The 21,700-nt window shown below is 40.8% G+C and overlaps 1 protein-coding gene across 1 annotated transcript in view; it reads left to right on the top strand.

Annotated features, from left to right (window-relative positions):
- The window catches only part of ATP6V1H (ATPase H+ transporting V1 subunit H), a 323,801-nt gene that overhangs the window by 12,924 nt on the left and 289,177 nt on the right, over positions 1 to 21,700 (top strand). Inside the window, exon 2 of the mRNA XM_029591272.1 lies at positions 20,704 to 20,829. Coding sequence (XP_029447132.1) covers positions 20,726 to 20,829 — 104 coding nt within the window. The 5' untranslated portion in view covers positions 20,704 to 20,725. The remainder of the gene's footprint in view (positions 1 to 20,703; positions 20,830 to 21,700) is intronic.

Genomic DNA, 21,700 nt, shown 5'->3' with positions numbered 1-21,700 from the left:
CCTCAACAGAACTTTTTAAAATTATTATAAAGCAATAAAATAAACTGTGGGAAAGCCCTATAAGATTGTGGTCTGTGGTTTTAAGGCCTGCATCCTATTATATCTGCATCCAACTGCTGCAGATATAATAGGATGTTCCAAAAGGTGCAACATTCCCATGCCTGTAGAAGGCAAGGTAGAGTAATGGAGGTGCTCCTTTTTACGGAGCAAGGCATTGAAGGGTTCTTGACACAAGAAGGTGAGACAAAGTTCTCCTCTCCCTCTCTCCCACAAGTCTGGGAAGGCTGCCCTCTGCCCTTCCTTCCTCCGTGGTGCCAGTTCCCATATCCAGCACAAGTCAGGGGTTGAGCGATGCATAAAAGAATTAAGGTGCAGGATGAGGTATGGAGAAATGCACGGAAGGGGATCCCTTGCAGGGCTGTCTCTACTGGCATAGAAATGCTCAAGCAGATCCATCCTTGAACCTTAGGTGGGAGGTTGCTTCCTCGGTGATGTCATTCATGGCATGGAGGATTCCCAGGGCACTAAGCAATCTGTTCTGTGAAGACTCGATGTAAGCCAAGGCACTGTCCATTTCATCTGCATTGCTTCTAAAGACTGCTTCCTTGTCAGAGCAAAGCACTTCAGTGCATAAGTAAGAGACCAGTTATGGCACAGAAAGATGTTTCACCAGTGTCTCCGACCAGGTCTGATGCCAGCCAGTGAAAGATGTTAATGTCTCTGAGTTGGCAACTTCTGCAGTTACATTTGCTGCCCTGAGTTCCTGTTCAGCACTGCTGACATTGGCAAGTCTTAGGGAGACTGAGCTAAAAAGGGTTTCTGAAGAGGATGTCTCTCCAACTCCATCACAAAGGGTCTTTCAGCCTGTGGAACTCAGTTGTCAGAGCTGGTGAAGATTTTCTTTGCTTCTTTTAAGTCCTGAAGACCAGAGAGGAAAGTTGGGGAGCCTCTTTTATCCAGGATGGATGAAATCCTCTCACATAATGGAGCTGCCCAATCTCCTCTAGAGGTTCAGACTTTACCCCAGGGCCTTCCAGTAGTCTGAGTAAGACCCCCTCCTCGAGATAGTAGATTCACCTTCTCCAAGGGGAGTTCATTCATGGGTCAGAAAGGAAAGATGTGGTATCATTACATTCTGAGTTCCTGCCAGATATTTCTCCCTCAAACCAGCAGAGGCCTCCTTCTTAGTTGTCTTCATTTTTGTCAGTGTCGTGGCCCTGTGTACCCCAATGGTTGGTGGAAGAGGACGATTCCACAGGGGTTCTTTCAAATCCCATAACAAATTTGCTTCAGCATATCTCTCCTATGAATGATGTATGTTTATTGTAAAATGCCTAGAATGGTGGATAGATAGGTATAAATTGTGTAAATTAATAAATAAAATGAATCTTGGTTACTTTTTTTTTTTTTTTTTTGTATAAGATGGGGAAGATCCTGTCTATCAGTATTGTGAAGGAGGAAGACCTGAAAACGGGCACCTTTGGGCTTATTAAGTCTTTTTCAATCTCCAGTGGATTCTGAGTCCATTATAGTCTATAGACTCCTCAAGGACTTCCAAATAAAGATGTGGCAGACACTGACCTTATGCCTTCCAGTGGATTGAAAGCTTGACCTAAAGTTTAGGGTATAGGCCTTCTCAGGTCTTGGGATGGTTCAGTTACTGCACCACTCTGTGGTGGTGGAGTCAGCATTGAAGCATGCAAAGCCCAAAAGGAATCTTTTTGACACACCTCCTGGGAAGGATTCAAAGGTATTAGATATGTTTAGCTCATCAGCTGTTTATGGTGCAGTTTTTGTATGACTGTGTGCAAGAGGTGAAGCTTTTGATGAAATTGTCTGATCCAGGAGAGGTGCCCTTCTGTTGAGCCTTGTAAGACAAAGAGGAATGTGAAAAGCATTGAATCCAGTCTACATAGAAAGCTTTTGACATTTTGGCCAGAACCTCGGCCATTTCCATAATAGCTTGAAGGTTCATGTAGTTGTGAGTGGCCTTTGAGAAGATGTGCACGACTTTATCAGATGAACCCTGTACAGAGGACAATTTGTTCCATGACAAGGTGAAGGAGATGTTGGCTCTGATTTAAGGATCATTAATCCACTCTATAGTCATCAGTGGTGGTGGGGGACCAGCTGGCCCAAGCCTGACATCGGTGCTGCTACATAAGCATCCATTTTTCCAAAGATATTTCTTCCACTCCTTTCACGGTATTTAGTTCCTCCCACTGTTCAACAGCAGCAGCGTCCCGTTAGATGTCAGTAGAGGAAAAGTTATAAGCTGAAGCTGCAGCAGTAGTACAACATAAGCTCTGGATTAGTTTTTGACATCCTTGAAGCCTACATCTCCACCTCTTCTGGTAAGGGAAGGGTCCAGTCCTTCCAGTATGGATCAGTGTCACTAAGGAACAATAGGAATAGAAAATTGCAGAGTATGGCTACTGCTTGCATTTTTCTCAACCTCTTCAACCCAGTGGATTTCAATCTTTAGCTCCAACCTCTCTCAGTCTTGCCAGGTGGAGATGGAGTCACTCCTTCAGCTGATTGAGTTCGTCCCATTTCAGGAATATGGCCAGGGATTCTATTCCCAGTATTTCTTAGTCCCCAAGAAGTCGGGGGGGGGGGGGGGGGTTGAGATTGAGACCTATTCTGGACTTACAGAGGCTGAACAAAATGTTGGATTGGGAGAGTTCAAGAGAACTCCCTCTAGACAATTCTTCTCTTTATTCAATTGGGGGATTGGATGTGCACTCTGGTTCTAAAAGAAATGTCTGTGCACATCACCATTCACCCTGCCTTTGGAAGTTCATCTGGTTTGTTGTGAAGTACTTGTAGAACCAGTATAAGGTGCTTCCTTTTGGTCTCTCAGTGACTCTGAAAGAGTTTACAAAATGCCTTGCATTAGTGGCTGTACAACTTTGTTGACAGAGCGCCTGTGTTTTCCCTTACCTAGCTGATTGGTTGGTGGCAGGTCCTTCTTTGACAGGAGTTCTGGAGTCCCTCGAAACAATAATGCAACACCTCTAGTCTGAGATTCCTGGCCAACTTTTCCAAGTCCAATATGATTATGTCTTAAAGAACTCAGTTCATAGGCTCCTGGATAGGTTAGCTTCAGGAGAAGGCATTTCTTCCAATTCATAGAGCTGCATTGTTGATGGGTGTACTATGGTCTCTTCTACAGTAGGATCGAGCATCAACGAGATCTATCATGGGCCTTCTCAGACACATGGCTGCTGTGTAGTGTATGCAATTTCTTTGACTGACATTGCTAGACTTGAAGCATCAATCTACTTTGTGCATACCTGCAATTTCCTCTAATTGCCATGACTGTCCAGAAGGTTCTTCAGGACAAGGCAAAGGTAATTCTCATAGTACTAGCCTGGCCACGTCAAGCGTGCTATCCATATCTTGTCTATCCATCAATTCAGTCTCCATTACAATCACACAGGAGGGTGGCAGGCTCTGCCATCTGTACCTGCCATTGCTGGCTCCCCCAGCATTGATGTTAATTGCATAGTATTCTCCTCCCTACTCCTTCCTAAGGAGGTAGAAGACATGCTTATTTTGACTAGAAAGCCTTCTATCAGAAGATCCTACAATTTCAAGTGGAAGAGATTCTTGACTTGGTGTGTGGCAGCCAACCATTGCAGCATATCACTAGCAGGTGGATGGGACTCCAATTTCCCTCCTGCATTAGTTTTGAAGTGCATGAAAGGATTGTGAAATTCCAGGCCCCTGGTTTGTAAACTTCCAATAGCTTAGGACCTCAACATAGTCTTTGCTCAACTCATGAAACCTCCCTATGAACCTCTAGAGTCCTTAGACTTGACATTTCTCACTGGACTGTATTGTTACTTCTGCCGTCTCTTCGACATGAAGAGTAAGCAAATTACAGGCTTTGGTTTATATTCACCCTATTAAAAACAGGGGCAAGAATACTGCAGGAAATAGTGAAAACCATATAGAGCGATATGCCGTCAAAGCAAGACAATAAAGGGCAATATAATGTAATAAAACATAAATGCAATAACTTTATTACATAACTCATACAAGCATATTACAACAAAATAATCATATTAAACAGAGAGCAACATGGCAGTGTTTTGGCTAATGCTTTCAGCAGGGGCTGGACATAAAATCTACAAAAATACAATAATAAATGCCAAAGTAATATATCAGTGTACTTCATAAGACATAAGTTAAAATGTAGTGTAACAAATTATAACCTTATGAACTGCATCTTAAAAAAAATATAAAAATGAATACAATAAAAAAGTGAGCAAAATAAAAACATATAGATGATAAAGCTTAAATAATTAAATAATATTAAAGATAATAAAATAATACTAAAATGTATTATAAAAATATCAAATAGTCAAGATCCAAATTCAAACCAAAGGAATGCATTGTAATCAGTTGAAAAATTACTCTGCTCCTCTCTTGACAAACATAAATTCATATCTTTACTTCGCTGTTTTGGCTTAGCCACTATTAAAACACACAATTTAAAATCTTTAGACTGATGTCTAGAAATGACCCATTTGTTTTCCCGCTGGTACCTAGAAGGTGAAATTTAAACTTACCTGTTAATTTCCTTTCCTTTAGTTCTGCTAGACCAGTCCAGATGAAACATTATAAGAAAGGTTCCGTTTTTTATTTGGTCAAGGAAAAAACCATTATGACAGTTTAGCAGGAAAGTATCCTTTATCAATAGAGAAAACAGAGGAGAATGATGAAGCAGATGGAACATAGTAGGAAAATAATTAGGAATAGCATAGATGATGTTACGACTGTTGCTGCCCGACGTGTCCACTCCGCCCACCTTACCTTTTTTTGCGACTCCTCCCACGGTTGATGGACGTCTGGCTGCCGCGGCGTCTGCCTGCCGTCCTCTCCGGCATCCCCGGTCCGGCTTGGGCGCTGCATCCCGCCATGTTGTCCAGGTACTATAGGGCGCGCGCGCCGCGCGGCCCTGCTTCTTATTCTCTCTTTGGCGCGAACCTCAGGGGCGTCCCCCTGTGATGATGTCAAGCATCCCGAATACAAAAGCCTACACTGTTTGCTAGCTAATCGAGTTAGCAAAGGGAATCTTTATGGATGGAATTCGCTCTCTGTACCTAGCTACTCTGCCTCTCCAACTTTTGGACTTTATCCTAACGGGATACCTGCTCCTCGGGGGCCTCTCTCATTTCTTTCGGGTCGCTATCAGGAACCGGTACTCGCTCCTCGAGGGCCCATGTTCCCTGACTCGCTGCCTGAGCTTATCGCTTCTGCTTGGAAGAAACCACTGCCTACATCATCAGTGAGTTACCAACTTTATTTCCTCAGAGCCGTTCCCTGGAACCAGGTACTCTCTCCTTGAGGGCCTGCCTCTATTCCAGCTTCTGTGTTACCTTCCGGGAGAAACCACTGTGTGAGTAACTTTACCAACGAGGCTCTATACCAGAACTCTGTGTATGCTCCACTGTACTCACTATCTCAGTTTTCTCCACTACAGCACAGCCATAGAGGGAATTGCTGTTCCAGTATCCTTAGCCCAGCTGGGCTTCATCTCTACTCACTACTGCCACCTCTGGTGGCTTCTCAACTCTGTCTAATAAAAGATATAACTCTGTGTTGTGTGTCCCAAAGCTGAGCCTGACCTGTGGCCCCTCACGGGACTTCCCTCCGTGGGCGTGGTCAGCTGCCACAGTGTCCAAGGGTCCACCCAAAACCTTACAAACAATAACAGATGAGCCTTCTCAACCTCTGTCTTGTGATACTTTCTAAGGTTATTTTGTATGTTTCAACTGTTGCTTGTGTCCATAGGCAATGAGAATTGATAGTTTTGTGAATCCTGTTACAGGTGCGACATTTGTTTTTAAAAGATTTTTCTAACTGTAACACTACTCAGGTAATATATGTCATCCAGTGTTCATGTAGAATGCTTTGTACTGGTAAGACAAAAAGGAAATTGAAAACCAGATTGTTGGAACATACAAGTTGTATAAGAAGAAGTATTGTGGAAGCACCTATTGTTGAACATCCTGAAATTTAATCTTTGTTCTCAAGCCTGTCCTAGAAGCTAATCAGTCTGGTTTTCAGGATATCCATAATAAATATGCTTGATATGCATACAGTGGAGGCCCATTATATGCAAATCTATCTCAAGCATATTCATTATAGATATTCTGAAAAACAAACAGGTTATGTAGGTATGCCATCAGGTTAGGGTTGAGAATCATGTATTTTCTAATCCACAGACATAGCTGACCATATGGGGCTGTGGGGCCCAAGGTGAATCAGATGGTGTGGATTGCCTTGAGATTGAGTGGGGAGGGGGGACGAGGATGCTGTGTGGACTGTGACACTGGCCTTTCTCCCCCCGCTCTCTCCGAGGACAAACTGAACACATCCTCCCTTCCTTCTTTCCTTTCTTCCCGTCTAATACTCTATCAAGCACTCTTTCCCTTTCCTCTTCTCTCCCCCCTGCCCTCCAGACCTGAGCCGGTATTCTCCCCCTTTCCTTCCCCCTCCTACTTCAAGACCCCAGCGAAGCATTAACCTCAATCATCTGTGCCTTCTTCCCCACAGCAGAACTGATGATACCACTGGGACCACCACCTCTCCCGTTCAGTGCCGGCAGCATATTGATGAAATTGTTGATGGGTCCTCTTTCTGCTGGCAGGCACGGGCCCCTCTAAAATGCAGGGACTGGGAAAATTGCCATGTTTTGCCATGTCTAAGGATAGTCCCCATGCCTTGTGGTCTGTGCTGTATGGAAAGTGGCCCACTTCTTAATCCTTCCCTCTTTCGCTTCTGTTCTCATTTCTCCTCTCCCACCATTCCCCCTTCTCACTGCTCTGTGGCCTTTTGCACTCACTCTGGCTGCAATCGGTGCTGAAGGTTGGTATTAGTCTCTCCTCAGTTGTGCAGACTTTGCTGCCCAGCTCCTATTTACTCTTTATGTAGTCGCATCTCCTGTCAGAGGCAGAAAAATATTTAGACAACTAGGCCTTTGCCCAGAATTATAGGTTCAAAGACCATTTTTTCTTTCTTTTGCTGTTTTTGTTCCTTTTTTTTTTTTTTAAACAGGCGGTTATGCTTATTTTACTCCCCCCCCCCCCCCCCCTGTATTTTTGGCTCTGCTCTCCCTTCTTCCAGTTGTTTCCCTTCCCAGCAACTTTTCCTCTCCTCCAGCCTGTCTACCTACGATTGTGGCTGTCCTTGGCCTTTTGCCCAGTGATAGCAGCTTTCCCTGAGAAAGCCAACTAACCTTTTAGTGAGGAAAGTAAATAAAGGTAAGAGGAAAAAGCGGTCATTATGACTTTCTAAAGAAGTAGCTGAAAAGGGAAGAAAAAAGGTTAGCATTCATCAATTACAAGAGATCGCAGAATGAGGAAGACAGGCAACAATATCTAAGAGAAGTTAGGAAAGTAATCAGGAGAGCAAAGATACAAATGGAAAAAAAATAGCAATTACAATAAAACATGAGGACCCGACTTGTTATACATAGGTTAGTGATAAGAGGAAGTCAAAGTGGCATTGTGAGACTCGGAGGTGAAAGGGAAGGGGAAGGGGAAGAAGCCGTTTGACAAAGTTCCTCATGAGAGCTTCTAAGAAAAGTAAAATGTTATGGCAGAGGTGATGATGTTCTTTCATGGATTACAAACTGGTTAAAAGACAGAAAACAGAGAGTAGGATTAAATGGACAATTTTCTCAGTGGAGGGGGTGGGCCTCAGGGATCTGAACAGGCAATTTCTTATGTTCTAAAGAGGAAAATGAATTGCTTAACACATTTCTGTTCAGTGTTCATTGTGGAAGGGAAAGAAGCAGAACTACAGAAAATGGACACACATAGGATTGGAACTGAGGTAAACCTCAAATGATGTTCGGAAGACTGTGTTTGTGAGGAACTAGCTAAAATAAAAATAGATAAAGAGATGGGGAAAAATTGAGGGGGTGAGAGCAGTACCTGGCCCTGACTCCGGTCTGAGCTCTAGGGGCTGCCTGTGACAAGTCTCATCCAGCACCTGATGACATATTTTGGTGTCTGTTTCCCGGTATTTAATCTTTGACCTGTGATGTGCCACTGCTGCGCCCCAAAGGGGCTCACCCCAGGCCTGAAATTTTCATCTTGCAAGTATTTTTTTTTCTTTTGGAATCTGTAAGATGAAAAAGGGGACTGTCTGAACTTTCTCATCTAGTTCTGGCATTGTCTCTCAAAGTTGAATTACCTTTTTTATGATGCTTTTGGATCAAAGTGTGTCTAGCAACTCGGGGCCTATGAATCTTGGTGATTATTCCGCCACTCTTGAAGAAGTTTTGGCCTCTTTGAGCCCTGAGGTCTATTCTCCACCAAAGTTAGAGCTTGGAGGATTTGGCAGTACTTACAGAGGGAAGACAGAAAGATTGAAGTGTCGTTAGTCATCTCTCAGGTGATGGGGGAATACTGCTTTAATGGTTACACCTGTCAAGCTGAATGGGTCTGTTATTCCAGAGAGTTCATCTAGATTGACTCTTACTCTTCTCCTATTAAGCCTCCATCTCTAACCTTAGAGAGTATGTGGACAGCAGTAATGGGATTAGAATTTTCTTTGACTTCTAAGATTGATAATGCCTTATTAACTATGGGGGATGTTTCAAATTGGTTAGATGTTGAGTCGCAGCTTATTACCTCACATGATGAAAAGTTTTAAGTGGGAAGGTCAAGTAAATGCATTGCAGCAATGTGACTGTGTCTTAATAAAAGACAAGGAATTCTATCTACATTGTAGGATGGAAAATTTTGAGAATTATTAAGAAGGCTTAATCTTCGATTTTTAAGCTTTCCTAAAATGTTTTTGATGTTGCCTTTTAAGTTTCTTAAAAAATTCTATCTGGTAGTCCTGCAGATCCCCCTGTTGAGTCAGTTTCTCATATAACTAAGGTTTTTTAATCTCCCTACCTCTAGTGGGGGGGGGGGGGGGGGGCTCGGTATTTCAGGGATCTGAGAGGCTAAACTTTACTGGCTTGTTGCAAGACTCACAATAAATGGTGTCATCAAAAGGTGACTTCACTGGTGTCATTTACCTTGGAACATGATGAAGATTGGAAGCTTAAGATGTTTTGTTTTTTTTATAGTAAAACTAAAGAATTTATGGGGTGCAAAATAGCTCTATTTTCTGATGTAGCTAAGGTCACACAATTGAGGTGGAAAGCTTTTTAAATGTTGAAACAAAAGGTAGTTGCATTGGGGCTAACTTTTGTTTTAAAGTTTTCATGTACGTGATATGTGAAGCCAAGGACCAAGAACTATTGTGTTTTTTTTTTATTTCATCAATAAAAAAATGTTTTGCAAGATACATTCTTGTTTCCTTTTTCCATTCCACAATCGACTGAGTCATAAATACAGACATAAGTAATTGCTTGCCTTGAATTTTCCTAATATTTTTCTTAGTTGTGTCTCCTTCAAATGAGGTCTAATTGTATTATTGTATTTTTCTGATTCAAGCTTATTTCTTTGTAATTTGAGTTCTGTATTCTGTGGTCAAGTGTATTCTTGATTAAAATTTGAGATTAAAAAAGAGAAAGTAAAAAAAATAATGATGCGATGGGACCTGAAGATATGATAGCTCTGCTGGCTGACCTTTTCAATGCTTCTTTAGAGTCAGGAGTAGTTCTGGAGGACTTGATACGGGCATTTGTGGTTCCTCTTGACAAAAGTGGAAGTAAGGAGAGGCTGGGAACTACGGAACAGTTAGTCTGACCTCAGTGATGAGTAAATTAATGGAATAGCTGCTAAAATGGAGGATAGTGTAGTTTCAGAAATTCAGTGGATTATAAAATCTGAGGCAGCATGGTTTTTACCACAGGGAGGTCTTGTCAGATTGGGTGACCAGAGAGTTAGATTGGGGAGAGTGCTAGATGGAGTGTTCTTGGATTTCCTTAAGGCCTTTCTTGCAATTATTATGGTCCCTAAGGTGACTGACTGGGTTACAGACTGGTTGAGTGGGAGGCAACAAAGGGTATTGATCAGTGGAGTTCATGCCAAGGAGAGGGGCATGTCTAGTAATGTGCCTCAAGGATTGGTATTGAAACTGGTTCTTTACAACATTTTCATTAGCGATTTTGCAGAAGGACTACTGGGAGAAGTTTCTTTTCGCTGATGATACCAAAATCTGCAACAGGGTAGACACGTAGGAAGGTGTGTAAGACATGAGGAGAGATCTAACAAAGCTTGAGGAATGATTTAGAGTCTATCAGCTAAAATTTAATACAGTACCTCAAAAGACAAGGTCTTAATATTTGCTCACTACATATCACACTATTCACAAAATTTCAATATATAATATTTCTTTATTAATAATTAGCTTTCCTCAACATTGTAAACAGCCTTCATTTCATTTTCATTTATAAAATTTATTAATCGCTTAACACTGTTAGGCCTAAGCGATATACAAAATACACATACATAATAAAAGCAACAGAGACAAAAACAACTACAAATAAAATGGTTTCATAGAAACTAACTCGTAAAGTATTGTCTGATATTCATTACGTTATGCATCAACTTGTTCAAGTATTACTTTTAACAGTTATACACACGATTCAACAAAAATTCCTTGAAAACAGCTTTAAATTTTTTGACATCCTCAATAGATCGTAATTCAAAAGGAATCATGTTCCAGCAATTAGGTGTCGCTATGGAGAAAGATGTTTCTCTTGTGTAATGTAAATGGGCTAATCTTACTGAAGGGACTTCGAGTAAATTAAGTTGTGAAGACCTGAGTGCTCTAGCTGGCTTATGGATCCGAAGTAATGCGTTAAACCAAAAATCAGAAGAAGACGCGCGTAATTTAAAAATAGTCATACCTATCTTAAAAATTATACGTTCTGCCATAGGGAGCCAATGAAGTCGACATAGAATTGGTGTGATTCGGTCAAACCGTTTAGAAGATGACACTAACCTAGCTGCTGAATTCATCAAGAGTTGAAGAGAGCGGATTGAATTTTTGGGTAATCCAATGTAAAGACTATTGCAATAATCAATGTGGGGAAAAATGATGGCCCGTACGACCATCAAAAAATCAGATTCGTACAAAAGATGTCGTAATCCAGCTAAAAGTCTCAACTTAAAAAAACCTAATTTAATAACAGACCTAATCTGTGCTTTGAATGAGAGAGTTGAGTCTATCAGAAAACCCAAACTCTTGATCGGCTTAGAAAGAGAAAAAGAGAAATTCTCGAATGAAATGGTATCAAAAACAGGTTGAGAATGAGGACGATGAATCAACAGCATAGATGTTTTACTAGTGTTCAAAAGAAGTTTGTTGTGTTTCAACCATCGAGTGATGGATTTCATACATAAAGACAGTAATTCAACTGTTTCGGGTAAAGATTTCTGAACTTTGATGTAAAATTGGATATCATCTGCATAGATTTTATACCCGTCAGTAATAATGGCTAAAAGTTTAGTAATAGGAGCCAAATAAACGTTAAACAGCATAGCCGAAAGGGCAGAACCCTGTGGAACCCCAGTTGTTACCTGTTGTGGCTCTGAAAAAGAATTGTTAAATTTAATGATTTGAGAGCGATTGAACAAATAACTCTCAAACCAGGCCAAAACTGACCCAGCAATTCCACACAGCCTTAACAAATAAACTAACAAAGTCGACACTACTTCAATATTTTTTTTTTAAAAAACCCCAACACTCATTCATCCTGATTCAAACTCACCCCATCCTATAAAAATTCAACACATAAAGTAAGTGTTACAGATATATTCCATTGAAAAAACAATCCAATCAGTTTCTCAAACCATGTTTAAATCACAGAGCTATTCAGAAAGCTGTTCTCATCATGTTTACACAACATATTGAAGAAGACTTGGTGTATAATCACAGAATTAAAAACTGTAGAAAATTATGCTCATATTGTCCATATCAGCAATACCCCGATGCCTTGTTGATTGTATATCTAAATCCTCTTTATTTTCCTGTGCAGGACTTATATTTCTTCTTTTATAGGTTTCAAATGGAGTCCACTCTCACATATTCCTTTATCAAACCATGCCCCATGTCGGCAATACCCCAATACCTTGTAGTTTGTGTATCAAAATCCTCTTTTATTCTCCTGTGCAGGACTTATATTTCTTCTTTTAGAAGTTTCAAATGGAGTCCACTTTCACACATTCTTTTGTCAAACCATGCCCGATGCCATGGCGTTTTGGCAGCTCCTTGCCACCCAAAGTACTTTCATCCATGCTCTCAGGGTTTCAAAATGCTCTCTTCTAACGGTGGCTGACAGCATTTTGAAGATAAAAGAGGATTTTGATACACAAACAACAAGGTATTGGGGTATTGCCAACATGGGGCATGGTTTGATAAAGGAATATGTGAGAGTGGACTTCATTTGAAACCTATAAAAGAAGAAATATAAGTCCTGCACAGGAAAATAAAGAGGATTTAGATATACAATCAACAAGGCATCGGGGTATTGCCGATATGGACAATATGAGCATAGTTTTCTACAGTTTTTAATTCTGTGATTATACACCAAGTCTTCGTCAATATGTTGTGTAAACATGATGAGAACAGCTTTCTGAATAGCTCTGTGATTTAAAGCATGGTTTGAGAAACTGATTGGATTGTTTTTTCAATGGAATATATCTGTAACACTTACCTTATGTGTTGAATTTTTATAGGATGGGGTGAGTTTGAATGTTGTGTGATTTGAATCAAGATGAATGAGTGTTGGGGTTTTTAAAAAAAATATTGAAGTAGTGTCTACTTTGTTTATTTGTTAAGGCTGTTTACAATGTTGAGGAAAGGTAATTATTAATAAAGAAATATATATTGAAATTTTGTGAATAGTGTGATATGTAGTGAGCAAATATTAAGACTTTGTCTTTTGAGGTATTGTATTGGTATATAGAGAGACAGGGGTAATCAGTAGTATAGGAAAAGTATAGATCAGCTAAAATTTAATACCAAAAAATGCAGGATTGTGTATTTGGGTTAAACCCGCCCCCCCTCCCCCCCAAAAAAAATAAAAACAAGGTGAAATTTTTCTATGCATGAAACAAGAATGGGATCTGGAGGTGATCATATTTGATGATCTCAAGGTGACCAAACAGATAGTAAAGGTAACGGCAAAAGCCAAAATACGGGGCTCCACCTTCTGCACCCCAATCCCCTGATAGTTACAGAATTATCTATAAAACAAAAACAGACCCCCATTGCTACTAAATCCTCTATCCAGTTCAGGAAACCTTGTTCCATGGACATTCTCAACAACAGCCTCACCAAAGACCTAACTAAACTGGACCTCTCTGATGTTGATACTGCTATTAACTCCTGGCAAACTATCACACACTCTGTAGCAAACTTAATCTGCCCCTTATCTTCTAAAGTTATCAACCCGGCCCGCACGAACAAAAATCCCTGGTTCTCAGTCGAATTGAGAAAACTCAAACAAGACTTACAACACAAAGAACAACGCTGGCGGAAAGATCCCTCCCCTACCTCACTGGCTTCTTACAAAACAGCAATGAACTTCTATAGGACATCCATCACCCGCACCAAAAGAGATTTCTACGCCAAAAAAATACACGGTTTCTTATACGACCCAAAAACTCTGTTCTCATATGTTGCAGCCCTAACCACCCCTATTCCCCCTACCTTCCCGGAAGAAGAAGCCCAAAACAAATCTACAGAGTTGGCAATCTTCTTTGACAACAAAATCAAAAACCTACTCGTCCCCCTGGCAACATCCAACACTTCATCAAATCCCTCGCAACCACCAAATCAAAATCCTTCACCAACTATACACAAACAGACGCTAGAATCTCTTGAACCTACATCTTCCCTGGAAATAGAATCGATAATCAAGAAAATGAAACCTTCTTCACACCCATTGGACCAAATACCGACCAAACTGCTCCTCACCATTCCTAACACCATTGCTAAACCTCTGGCAGACATCATAAATTGCTCCCTCAAACAAGGATCTGTCCCAGACTGTTTAAAAATTGCTTCGCTGAAACCCTTACTAAAAAAAACCCAATCTGGACCCAGCCAACCCTACAAATTTTCGCCCTATTGCAAACTTACCTTTTATAGCCAAGCTAATGGAAAGGCTTGTCAACATCTGACTCACAGACTACCTGGACTCTCACAATATTCTATACCCTTCTCAATTCGGATTCAGGAAACGCCTAAACACAGAATCTCTCCTTTCTTTAACGGGCAACATTCTGATGGGCATCGACAAGGGACAATCATTCCTTCTAGCCTTACTCAATATTTCTGCGGCGTTCGACACGGTAAACCATTCTATCCTCATCAACCGTCTAATGGATATAGGCATCACTGGCGCTGCACTGCTCTGGTTCAAATCCTTTCTGAACAACAGGCACTACAAAGTTAAAATAAATGACAAAGAATCCCACCCCATTCCTTCAAATCAAGGAGTACCACAGGTTTCTTCACTTTCCCCTACCCTGTTCAATATTTATCTACTCCCGTTATGTCAGCTACTCAATAGCCTCAACCTCACCTATTTTATATACGCGGATGATGTGCAAATCATTATCCCCATCTCGGACCCCATCTCCTCTACTCTAAATTTTTGGAACAACTGCTTACACGCCATCAACCTACTTCTCTCGAGTCTCAACCTGGTCCTTAATACGTCCAAAACAGAACTCCTGCTTATCTCCCCTAGCGATAACAACCCCTTTGCCAACAATGCAATTACTCCACTAGCAAGCCAGGTTAGAGATCTTGGGGCCACCCTTGACTCTAGAATGAATTTCAAAAAGTTCATTAACGCTACAACCAAAGAATGTTTCTTTAAGCTTCGGGTCCTGAAGCAGCTAAGACCGCTCTTACACTTCCAGGATTTCCGTTCAGTGCTTCAAGCCATTCTGTTTTCAAAGATTGACTATTGTAACGCTCTACTACTCGGTCTCCCAGCTTCTACTACTAAACCTTTACAGATGCTGCAAAACGCAGCGGCCAGGTTCCTTACAAACACACGTCGTAAGGACCACATCACACCAATCCTAAAAATCATACATTGGCTACCCATCCAATACAGAATACTCTTCAAGGCTCTCACCATCATCCACAAATCCGTCCACCAACAGTCCACACTCCAACTCGCCATCCCTCTCGAACTACATACTTCCGCAAGGCCGACTAGAACCGCCTACAAAGGCTCGCTCAAGGCCCCCCCCCAAAAAAATTCTCGGTCCACAACTCTATTCACAAGCGAGCACTTTCGACAGCAGGTCCGCTCCATTGGAATTCGCTTCCCTCAGATATATGCCAAGAACAATGCCATCTCTCCTTCAGAAAGAAACTGAAAACCTGGTTGTTCACACAAGCTTACCGTTGAAGGAACCTTGATCAACCAACATTGACTCTCACCCTTCGATTTCTTCCCTAATCACGCCCCCCCCTCCCCTTTCCAGTCCCTGACCTGACACCACCCCCCCCCCCCCCCCCGCTCACCTCTCCTTCTCTCCTCCTCCCTCAGGATATATTATGTTAATAATCGCCCAGGATAAATCTCTATTTAAGTCTCGCTACTCTATGGTTTTTAGTTGATTATTTTATCACTCTGCAGTTGTTATCGTTTTAAATCTTTCCTGTCTTCCATCTCCCATGTTTTTCGCTCCCTGTTTTTTGTAACATTACCTTCTACTTAACTGTTAATTGGTTTCCCCTGTTATATTGTAAACCGGTACGATAAGACCTCATCTTGAGTATCGGTATAGTAAAAGAATTTAAATAAATAAATAAAAATAAAAGATGTATCGGTTTATAGGGAGAGGAAAGATCATCAGAAAAAAAAGCTGATATTGCCCCTGTATAAGTCCTTGGTGAGATCTCATTTGGAATACTGTGTACAGTTCATAAGAACATAAGATATGCCAAACTGGATCAGATCAAGGGTCCATGAAGCCCAGCATCCTGTTTCCAATAGTGGCCAATCCAAGTCACGAATATCTGGCAAGTATCCAATCATTAAATAGATCCCAAGCTACTATTCCTTATTGATTAATAGCAGTTTATGGATTTTTCATCTAGGAATTTTTTCAAACCTTTTTTAAATCAAGTTACACTAACTGCCATAATCACTTCCTCTGGCAATGAATTTCGGAGCTTAATTTTGTATTGAGTAAAAAATAATTTTCTCTGATTTGTTTTAAATGGGCTACTTGCTAACTTCATGGAGTACACCCTAGTCCTTCTATTATCTGAGAGAGTACTTTCATGATTTTGTAGATATCTATCATATTCCCCCCTCAGCCGTCTCTTCTCCAAGCTGAACAGCCCTAACCTTTTTAGCCTTTCCTCATAGTGGAGCTGTTCCATGCCCTTTATCATTTTGGTCGCCTTTCTCTGTACTTTCTCTAGTGAAACTATATCTTTTTTGAGATACAGCAACCAGAACTGCACAAGGTATTCAAGATGCAGTCTCACCATGGAGCAATACAGAGACATTATGACATCCACCATTTTATTTGTCGTTCCCTTCCTAATAATTCCTAACATTCTATTTGCTTTCTTGATCACCACAGCACACTGAACCAACGATTCCAATTTATTATCCAATTTAGTATCCTCATTTGGAATACTGTGTTCAGTTCATAAGAACATAAGATATGCCAAACTGGGTCAGATCAAGGATCCATGAAGCCCAGCATCCCTTCTAGCCATCACCAACACAATTTCCACCCCCATAGCAGAAATTATTAACTGCTCACTATCCCATGGCAAAGTCCCGACTGCCTAAAACAGGCTGTAGTCAAGCCTATCCTGAAAAAACCCAACCTCGACCCTGCCGACACAACTAGCTACAGGCCCATCTCTAACCTTCCTCTCCTCGCCAAAATCATTTAAAAAGGTCGTTAACACACAACTTACTGAACACTTAAACAATCACAATATCCTCTTCCCCTCCCTATTCAGCTTCTGCAGGTTCTTCAGTACAGAAACACTCCTTATTTCACTCACAGACACCCTCCTCAAAGACCTAGACCGCGGCCACTCTTACATCCTGCCGCCTTTGATACCATAAGCCACAACATCCTAATTAACCGCCTTATTGATATTGGCATCTCTGGAACAGCTCTACTCTGGTTTATATCCTACACAGTTAGAATTGGAAATACAGAATCCACACCCATCAAACTAACACAAGGCGTCCCCCAAGGATCCTCCCTCTCTTCCACCCTCTTCAATATTTACCTGCTACCTCTCTGCCAACTCCTCTCTGATCTCGGCATCTCCTATTTCATGTACGCAGATGATGTGCAAATACTCATCCCCATACAAGAATCCCTCCCCAAAGCACTCAAGACCTGGGAAAGATGCCTCGCAGCTATAAACCTCCACCTAGCCCTAAACACATCAAAAACGGAACTGCTCATTATCTGCAGCGACCCTCTCCCCTTATCCCAAAACGTGCAAAGTGTAGGTGTCTTGACCACCGACTAAACCTAAAAAACTTAACGCCACAATAAAAGAATCCTTTTTCAAACTTCATGTCCTTTAAAAAAACGAAAACCCCTACTCCGCCTAAATGATTTGCGCACAGTCCTTCAGGCCACCATCCTCAAAAAAAAATTGACTGTTGCAACTCGCTTCTCCTTGGACTCCCAATCACCTCCACCAAACCTCTTCAAATATTGCAAAATGCCGCTGCCAGAATCCTTACCAACACCCGCAAAACTGACCACATTACTCCAGTCCTCAAAGAGCTCCACTGGCTTCCAGTATCTTACCGCATCCTCTATAAAAACCCTATCCCTCATACACAAAGCCCTCCACAACCATAACATACATTGGCTAAACGATTCCCTCCGTTTCCTCACCTCCAACAGACCCACGAGAGCCGCCTACAAAGGAACCCTCATTACACCCCCACCCAAGAACACCCATCTCAAAACCACAAAAGATCATGCCCTCTCAACTGCCGGACCCGCTCTCTGGAACACTATGGCCCCCGACCTCCGCCTAGAACCATCCACTCAGAAATTCAAAAAAAGACCTGGCTCTTCAAGAAGGCCTTTCTGCAATAAATCCACCCTCAAGACGACCCTCACCCCCCCAATGCTTCTTGAACCCCTGCCCTCTCATGCTCTTTATAACCTCCTCACATTCCCCTATGCACCCTCTTGCAGTCTAATACTTCTTTATATTCTCCTCCTTCCCTCTCCCTCACGACAATTAATATCAACTCTAATGCCTTAACAGACCCCCACCACCTTTTCTACCTCAACAACCACTGCAACTCCTTTCCCCTGTATTTATAACTTCTCCTTCCCTTTTCCTCTTAATATATAACCCATTCTGTTCGCATTATTCCAGCTTTATATATCTCATTCCTTACATAATTTTTCCAGCCTTTTATATATTTTTCTTTCCCCTTATCCTGTATACATAGTTTTCTCCTTTTAATGCCTTTATATCTTATAGTTTATAATTCTCTTTCCCTTATACTCTGTATACATCGTCTTCTCCTAACTCAAATTAACTCATCAGACTCAGATCAAGGAACTGAATGTTTATTAATTTCATAACTATCTTATATGATTTATATGTAGTTAATTCCTATCTCTCTTATTTCTAGCTACTCTAGCTTCCAAGTTTAATCCCCCTGTTATATTGTAACTTTGCTAGTTTCGACCTTCTTATTTTTGGTTACTTTGGTTTATCCCTTGTTCCATGTAAACCGGCCTGATATGAATCCCATTCATGAAGTCCGGTATAGAAATATTTTAAATAAATAAATAATACCTTTATTACCTACGTTATATTCCGTTTTATTTTACTATTGCAAATATCTAATAACCGTCATTACTCTTGAAGTTGTCTTGTAACCGTTAACTCCCCCCCTCCAAGTTTCCTGTTCCATGTAATTCCTCTATTATGTTACTTGTAAACCGATATGATGTATATTCGAATACAGTTATATCAAAACTGTTAAATAAATGATGCCTAAATCGCTTTTCTAGATGGTAACTTCTAAGATGGAACCTAACATCTTGTAACTACAGTAAGGGTTATTTTTCCCTATGTGCATCACCTTGCCCTTGTCCACATTAAATTTCATCTGCCATTTGGAAGTCCAATCTTCTAGTCTTACAAGGTCCTCCTGCAATTTCTCACAATGTGCTTGAGATTTAACTTCTCTGCATAATTTTGTGTCATCCGCAAATTTGATCACCTTACTCATCATACTCCTTTCCCAATCATTTATAAATATATTAAAAAGCTCTGGTCCAAGTAGAGATCCCTGACACGCTTCACCGTTTACCTTTTTCCAGTGTGAAAACTGACCATTTAATCCTTCTATCTGTTTCCTGTCTTTTAACCAGTTTGCAATCCACAAAAGGATATCACCTCCTATTCCATGATTTTTTAATTTTCTTAGAAGCCTCTCATGAGGGACTTTGTCGAATGTCTTCTGAAAATCCAAATACACCACATCTACCAGTTCATCTTTGTCCACATGTTTATTCACCATACCTTTGAAAAGGATAAACTGGTTGGAGTCAATCCAGAAGATGGCTACTAAAATAGTCAGTCAGTGATTCTCACTCTAAAGCATATGGGGACAGACTTTAAAATCTAAGAAGAAAAGCGGGATGGGGGAGATATGATAGACATGTTAAAAACCTCCAAGTTATCAATGGAAAAGAGACTCTGGAAAGGGATGAGAATGAAAGGGAGCAGAGTCAGAAGAAATCTAAGGAAATATTTCTTTGTAACGTAATCTGCACACTTTATTTTATTTATCTATTTATTTATTTATTATAAATTTTAGTTTCCTTTCATCCAGCTTGTAGCCTTCGGATCTCAGTGCAACCATGGTCTGGATGATACTGAAACTTCCTTGAAACTCTTCTCTGTCCCCTCCTCCCCCTTCCCTGAGAATGGGGTAGGTGCCCTCAGAGTATTGCTGAACTGCTTTCCTAGTGAGCTTTGGTGCTCTGAGACTTTATTACATCGCGTTGTAAGTGGACACAGGGCTGGAAAAGTTTCAAGAGTGAGAACACCTACGTGCCTTAAATTTGGCATCTGGCACCTAAAATTTTAAAAAAATAAATAAATAAAGGGGAACAATAATTAAACAAAATAAGAACAACCCCCCCTTCCTGCCATAAACTAAAAATAAGAGTAAAATAAGAAAAAAAAAAAAAGCTAAACAAAATAAGTAAAATAACAACAACAAGAAGAGCAAAAGATCACAAAAGGAAAAAATGTTTTCCTGGCTCCTAAATTTTTTTTTAGTTGGCTCCCAAGTTTGCTAAATCTATTTCCATCCCTGGGTGGACATGCTTTTTCTTCCTTGGCTTAGATCCACTGAGGTCACCCTTCACTTAACTGCTGCGCTCAATTTATCTCCTGCTGTTGGAGAGTGGCTCACATGACCTGTCTCCCAGTGCTGGGATCAGGATACTGCCATTTATTCCATGTCTCAGTTCAGACTGTTCCCACTGGGATGATTCTCAGTAATGCTGATTAAGTTGCTCCAATGACATCAGTAAACCACTGGAAGGAAATAGTTGATTGAACTCCATCAATTATCGTTTAATATAGGCTTTTATACAATGTAGAAAAGTATTGTTCTTGGAGCACATGTTTGATTTGAGTGATATAATTTTACTTTTATTTGCCTATCGTAGTTGTCATATATCTGACTTTCTTTTAAAAAAAAAAATATTTCCACAGATTTTAAGTGAGAAGACAGAAAATGGACATTCGAGGTGCTGTAGATGCTGCTGTCCCAACAAATATTATTGCGGCCAAGGCTGCAGAAGTTCGTGCAAACAAAGTGAACTGGCAGATTTATCTTCAGTAAGTATCCTTGTTCAGCTTGAGTCTGAGTTTGGGCAACCTTCACAAGACCTTACCACTGACCGCTGCTTGTACAGTGAGTATTGTCACTCTGGTCATGCAGATCAGAGATGTATCTTTGGGGTGGGAGTGAGGTGTTGATGTGCTCACAATGTGAACGTCCGTATTGGAAATGAGAGTGAGACTGTTCTATGTCCTGTGGGGTGGAAGGAAAACGTCAAGCCACAATATCTGATGGTGCATCTGAAAACGATAATATGAGGGAATAAGCATTTGAGAATTTAGGATTTTGTGTATTTACTTCAAACCAAGGAATACTCTTTAGCTATTAAAGTTCAGGTATAGAGCAGTGACTTGTCTTGTCAAGCAAACTATTCCTTTTGAAGGTTAAAGGGATGATAATGTTGGTGTATGACTCAGTGAGCCTTACTGAAAAAAGAACTGTTCTTTCAAATCATTGACTGAAGCCCAGTGAATGCTGAGATTCAAGCTGTGTTCTCATGGTTATTTGCGGCATTGCTGTGTGAGTTAGGAAGCCGGCTTCTACCTCTCCTTCCCCTTTTTTCCCTTCCTTCTAGCTAATGGCGTGGTTAAGATAAAAATAGTTTCCCTCATGCTGTAGCTGAATTATGCTTCCAGCTGCAATAAAATTAAAATATTTAAACATCAAATAAAAATAATTGTGTTAAGTTATTTGAAATTTTTGTTTGAGTTCCAACATACAAACATAGAAATCTCAGCTATCTGATGCAGCACCAAGAAGCAGTGGGAGAGATCTGTGAAAGATGTCGGCCATGGCTTCGACTTTCAACTGCATCGATCGTGTGTGGTGTGATTTGTCCCGGCTTGGATTTAAAAAATGGCAAGACAG

The sequence above is a fragment of the Rhinatrema bivittatum genome, chromosome 2, assembly GCF_901001135.1.
Source record: "Rhinatrema bivittatum chromosome 2, aRhiBiv1.1, whole genome shotgun sequence".
Classification (NCBI taxonomy): domain Eukaryota; kingdom Metazoa; phylum Chordata; class Amphibia; order Gymnophiona; family Rhinatrematidae; genus Rhinatrema; species Rhinatrema bivittatum.
The sequence above is the reverse complement of the archived record's forward strand: the minus strand, read 5'-3'. Positions and strand labels throughout refer to the sequence as shown.